General features: G+C 33.3%; 1 protein-coding gene across 1 annotated transcript; it reads left to right on the forward strand.

Moving 5' to 3' along the window:
- Window positions 1-1,422: 1,422 nt before the first annotated feature.
- LOC117109740 (manganese-dependent ADP-ribose/CDP-alcohol diphosphatase-like) lies at window positions 1,423-4,105 on the forward strand (the record flags this gene model as incomplete). The annotated part of the gene is given in 2 exon segments (XM_033252150.1): window positions 1,423-2,170; window positions 2,299-4,105. Coding segments are annotated over 2 exon segments (1,062 nt in total). The 3' UTR covers window positions 2,658-4,105.
- Between the last annotated feature and the right edge of the window lie 2,440 nt (window positions 4,106-6,545).

Raw genomic sequence — 6,545 nt, forward strand, 5'->3', positions numbered from 1 at the left:
TTAACTCGGCCACAAAAAGTTTGGCTACAGTCAACTCGGCCACAAGTCAACTCGGCCACAAGTCATCTCGGCCACAAATCAACTCGGCCACAAGTCAACTCGGCCACAAGTCATTTACTGGTAGTACATTGTACTAATTGTTATTATTATTATTGCTGTTATTATTGTTGTCATTGTTGTTATTAATATTATTATTGTTGTTTTTATTACCGTTAGTTTTAATATTAATTATTAGTCAGCATTAACAACATTATATATTGTTCAAATTATATAAATGATATTATTATTATTACAGTACCATATAAATAATAAATAATTTTCGATTTTTTATTATTATTATTCATATTAATATTATTATTATTATTTATTAGTCTTAGTATTATAATTTTAATAATAGTAATTTAAAAAGTTGTTGTTATGGGCGTTGTATTAGTATTTTTCTCATATTATTATTATTAATATTATTTGTTGTTGTCACCTTTATTATCGATATTATTACCCTATTATTACTAAGTAGGCCTAGTATTATAAGTATTATTATTATTATTATTATTACTAATTAGTATTACTATTATTATAAAAATAAACATTATCTTTAATTTATTGTTGTTGTATTATTGCTATTATCACCTTCAATATCGTTATTATCACTAATTAGTTATTAAAATTGATATATTTAAATATCGTTATTATTACCATACTAGTATTATTACTATTTGTTAAAATAAATATTACTATTAAAGTTGTTGTTGTTATTATCACATTTATTATTGTCATAATGACTAATTAGTATTATTAATGTAAATATTACTCATTTATTGTCGTTATTGTTGTTTAATATTATTGTTGAAGTAGAATGTTGAGAGTAAACAGAAGACGAACACATTAATAAATAACTCTTTTTAATTCATAGGCAATAGCATTCAAATCTCTTTTGGTAGTGTGGTGGTCTTGTTTTACTAAAACATACTGTGTACTTTATTTAAATCATATATTGAAGAAAAAGGATGCAAAAACTTAGATTTAGATTAAATAACTTGTGGCCGAGTTGACTTGTGGCCGAGTTGATTTGTGGCCGAGTTGACTTGTGGCCGAGTTGACCGAGTTGATTTGTGGCCGAGTTGACTTGTGGCCGAGTTGGCTGCAGCCGAACTTTTTGTGGCCGAGTTGATTTGTGGCCGAGTTGACTTGTGGCCGAGTTGACTTGTGGCCGAGCTGACTTGTGGCCAAGTTGACTGTGGCCGAGTTGACTTGTGGCCGAGTTGACCTGCACCCTAGTAGGCTAGAGCAGTACACTAGCACTAGTAGAAGGTCTTGAAGTTGCCTGCATGTTTAGTGAGAATAGGCTTTTTAATCGTAATTAAACAACTACACAACTTCAAATCTCTCTTCCCTTCTTTCCAGGTTTAAAGTTAATTTAAGGCATTGTTGACCCTGCCGTGCTAGTGAGATTTACTGTTGGTAAATATGGAGCCACAATTTTCTTTTGGAGTTATTGCTGATGTGCAATATGCAGACAACGACAATTGCTATAATTTTAGTCAAACAAATATGCGCTACTATCGTAATGCCTTGCCATCTTTACGCAATGCAGTTGATCATTGGATGAAAGATAAGCGGAACATTTCATTCGTTGTTCAACTTGGTGATGTTATCGATGGGTGTAATACTAAAAATGGTGGGAAAGCTGAGTCCTGGCGGGTGTTGTCTTTGGTCATGGATGAGCTTGATCAGTTCCCAGGTCCTGTTCATCATCTCATTGGTAACCATGAACTCTATAATTTTACACGGGATGAACTCTGCGAAAGTAAATTGTTCTCTGTTGTCAATGGATTCATGTCGACTCAAAATTACAATTGTGCAAGGGAAGATGATTCAAGGAAAAAATTTTACTATCATTTCAGCCCATTCGAAGGCTATCGTTTTGTCATAATGGACTCTTATGATGTTGCTATGTTAGGATGGGGTGAGGACTGCTCTGTTACACAACAATCCAGGGAAATTTTAACTTCAGTCAATTTCAACAAGGAATTAAACTCTCCCGTAGGTCTGAAAGGAAATGACCGTCGTTTTGTGGAATTTAATGGTGCAATTGGTGAACGTCAGAGGCAATGGTTGAAGGAGGTTCTACAGTCTGCAGAAAATGATAATGAAAAAGTAATGATATTTGGTAAGTCTTATTTTATTTTGTGTCTTCATTTTTTATGAATAAAATTATCATTCACTTTAAAGAACTAGTTTAATAAAGCTTTTTTTTTAAATGTTATGTTAATAAAGATGTTTTTATTTATTTTTCAGGTCATATTCCATTTTACCCACATAAAAAAGATCAGATGTGCCTCCTCTGGGACTATGAACTCGTCCTCGAAATCCTACATAAATTCAGTTGTGTTGTTGCAACGTTTGCTGGACATCTGCATAGAACAAGGTACACATTAGATGCCAACATACATCACATTTGTATACCAGCAGTGGTGGAGACACCTCCAGGTTCAGACGCATTTGGTACAATTGATGTGTATGCTAATCGAATCATCCTGAATGGTCATGGTTCAGTAGAGTCGGAAGAGTTTATATATCGCCAAAATGTACTTGCTCAAGAGGTGGCGGTGGGCAGTGTGGCTACAAAAAAGGAACTTGCTGATCATTCTATATGATATTCAAACATTATTATTTATTTGACACAAGAGTGGAAATAGATTAAATGACATTGAGAGTGTCCAGAGCAATATTTTGTTAGACCCAACACAATTGGTGGCCCACTTTGAACCCCTGGTCAATCAGTTCAATTGAGTACAAAAATCTGTATACAATCCAAATAAAAAAATTACAATCGATTCAATAAAAAGTTCTGAGGTTGAATTATTGTGGAACTTACTCGATCCTTGTTTAAAATTCCACACAACCATTGTGTTCAGAAAAAGGTTAAAATAAGAAAATAACTAATATCTCACCTAATCTGTAATGAGAAGTACAGTACTGTATTATGTATATTTTATTTTCTATTATTGATTATATTTTAACTCAGAGAAACTACCCTGGAACTGAACATCCATCTTAGGCGAGACTTTTGTATACCATGTGTAGCAAACCTGCTGCCCGCCAATAATGATGATTTCAAATATAAATAAAATCTTATTTTTGGCCAATTAGCGCACACGTTGCCACAAAAACTGGAAATTTCAGGGGAAAAAAAGAAACCTTTTCTTTATTTTTGTCACGCCTGCTGCTGCCTTGAAATCTTCGAAAAGATGATATGTATATTTCTTCCTAGTTATATAAATTTAAAGCATTTAGCCATCCCATTTAAGTCTGTTCAAACCTGATGTCAAATCAAATGTATTGTTGCATTGAAATGTTTATGTTTATTTTTATTATTGTTGTAGTTTAATGGAATTTTTCGACTCTTATTACTGTTATCTTTATTTTTATTTTTCGTCACGTTTTGTTTTGTTAAGGGTCGTTCACAACTATCAACATCTTCACAAACGTGCAACCACACTGTTCTCTGTTACCCCCTCCCTTCCTTCTTTGATATTGATATTGCAAAACAATTCTCCATTTTTTTGGGGGGGTGGGGGAAAATCATCTACTGTAAATTACTGCATTTGCTCAGCTGTACATAACTTAATATACATTATATCCATGATTACATTATAATTTGGTCATAAAAAAAAATCATGCATAATTGTAGAAGCGTATAAATTGGTCTACCCCTCCCCCTTCCCCTAGCATAATGTTTGTGCACTTGTGAAAATGCTGATATTTGGGAGCGACCTCTTACAAATATACATACAGTATACTGTATTGTTATGTTTGTAAGTTGTTTTTTTTTCAGGAGTATGCCTGTATAAAAATTAATCCATACCTTTAATTTTCAATGATATAATTCTTTTTTTTTTAAGTTATAGTCTTAATTTTGTATGTACAGTTTATTCTGTGTATACTGTGCAAAGTTTATAAATAATTGTGTAGAAGTGTTCTTCACCTTTACTTAATTTTCATATTTTTGTAATTTAAGTTGAACGCACCACTCTTGTATGTGCCGCCGTTCCAAATGGCCTATGTTCTTAAGGTAAATAAATAAATACTATACTGTTTATAATAAGTATTAAACAAAATTTTATTTTTTTTCCACCCTCCTCTGACGATAAAAGTAAAGGTAGGAGAACACCCACAACTTGCAGCGTCATTGTGTTGAATTGCGTATGGGCGTGGTCCGTGACTACCCAGCAGCCGTAAATAGAAGACTTGGTTCTACCAACCGAACCATGGGAGAGGAGCGGCTCTAACCAGCACCGATGTTAAGGCTGTAGCTAGCCCCTTACTCAGCCACTCAACGATCTTAAAAAAATAAGTTTGCGAAACAATGTAGAAAAAAAGTCTTGCCTTGTGATGTGATTGCTTGATTTTATTGAGTATTGGAAAAAAATTCGAAGTGAACGATGACAGAGAAAACAAAGTCATGATGCACGATAACCTTCTTGCTTGGCGCCACAGCAAATAAAATCGTCATGTCTATCATGAGTAAATTTCTTGTACAATTAAAATCGTTACTGGGTTTGGTCTACTTGAAACTGCTCATCCCAGTCGTGGAAGAAACCTTTCAATGGAAAAATTGTATCTTTTTAGCAAGAGTTGCCTAGGTTGGCTATATAAAATTGATTAGATGATTGAAATTGTTAAATTTTATTAATCAAAGCAATAGGCCTACTATTTGCATGTTTGACTAATTTTATCTTTTTTAATTTTTTATTAAATTTAATATATTGTTATAAGTATTTGTTTTATAAATAGAATAGAATTATGAAGGAATATACAATACTAGTATGAATTATATTTTATTACAACTTGCTGTATAATATTAAAATTAATTATATATATGATAGCATTTAATTATATCATTAATATATTATTGTGTATTTTGCGTGTTACAAATAAATTAATTTGGTATTTTAAAATTAGTATTGTATTCATATTGTATTCGTACTAATACCGTACTCACGTGAATAAGCGCCCGGGCGCTTAAAATATTTTTTTTTTGCACTTTTTGACGGGTGCTTATTCAAATGGGGCGCTTATGAAAACAGAGTGGAAATTGAGGGTCTCTTATGGGAGCTTTGAAAATTCAAGGAGCACTTTTTGAATGAAAAAAGATTGTATAAGGACATCTGGAAACCTAAGATTACGAATGGTTCTGGTGCAGAAAAGAAATCGTCCAGAGAGCATGGCTCCTGAGAAGAAGAACAACAACAGATGAATTTGGTGGTGGTGTATATGTTTGTTAACCATCTGCTCATTGGGATAATTAGTAGGATCATTGCAGAGGGCTTCTTGCAAAATTAAGACGTGCTGAAAGTTGCAAATTGTCGGGAAAAGAAGACTAGAATAAGGTGAGAAGAGGAAAGTTGGAAAGATACTGTCTTATCTGTTTAGAAGAAAATATTCTCATTTTGAAGTTGACATACTAGAAGAATATGTGAATCCACTCCACAGATCAAATCATGCCAACCAGAGTCCCAGGATTGATTGGTTATTGGCTTGCTGAGAAAAAAATCATAAGATATTGTTTCAAAAAATGAATAAACATCGAGGGGGCGCTTATTCGCGCGAGTATACGGTAATCATAGTGATCTGGCAATTAGAATCCAAAGTATAACATACATGATTTACATAAATTATTAATAACTGAGAATATTATATTTGGTACAGAACATCTCTTACTATGAAAGTAACATTTTACAATAGCTTTATTGTGTAAGATACACACCGCCCTCTCGACTTAAAGCAACATTGCCTACGATACATAATTTGCGGAGAGTACTGTCACAAATTTCAGAAAGTTAAAAATAGTACATCCAGGGAAAACAGTAATTAAACACTCATTCAAGACTTTAATTGGAAATGTATTTTGCATTTCTTTTTCTTACGGTTGACGAAAAATTTTCGTTTTTAATGACAATTTTTTAAGATAGTATTTGTATACCTCTCCAATCTTTTTTACACATCAAATGTCAGCAGTGCAAATCCTGACGCCACCCCGGGTAAAGAACCAACTATATGAGAGCTAGAACAGTGCTTGTTTTTACGGATGTACAGTACGGATATGCTTAAATTCTATACAACCAATATAAATTTATTTCACAATAGGCCCTATTATAATTGGGGGGAGGGGGGGGGGCGCAATTTTCTATTCTTTCCCCCGGGCGCCAAAACCTCTAGCTACTCCACTGTATACATTGTACTTAAAAATCTTGTTTCTGAAAGTGTAACAGGGTATGTACCGTACACTCGATTAAGCGCCGCGGTGCTTATTCAAAATAGAATAATCAGCGCTTAGCGAAAAAAAATCATGTTTGGTGCTGCGCTTTCGAGGATTCACGGTAAGCCTACAACAGCCATTGCTATACCCACTAATGAGCATTCATATTAAATTTCATGATCATACCTATTCAATTTTCCTATTATTATAAATGTGTAATTCACGAATTTAAACTCTTTGAAAACGATGTTAAACAAGATTATTTCAAACATCGTATGCTGTC

This window comes from Anneissia japonica, unplaced genomic scaffold (assembly GCF_011630105.1).
Source record: "Anneissia japonica isolate Jap-2015-1 unplaced genomic scaffold, ASM1163010v1 scaffold3782_len1007564_cov172, whole genome shotgun sequence".
NCBI classification, from domain to species: domain Eukaryota; kingdom Metazoa; phylum Echinodermata; class Crinoidea; order Comatulida; family Comatulidae; genus Anneissia; species Anneissia japonica.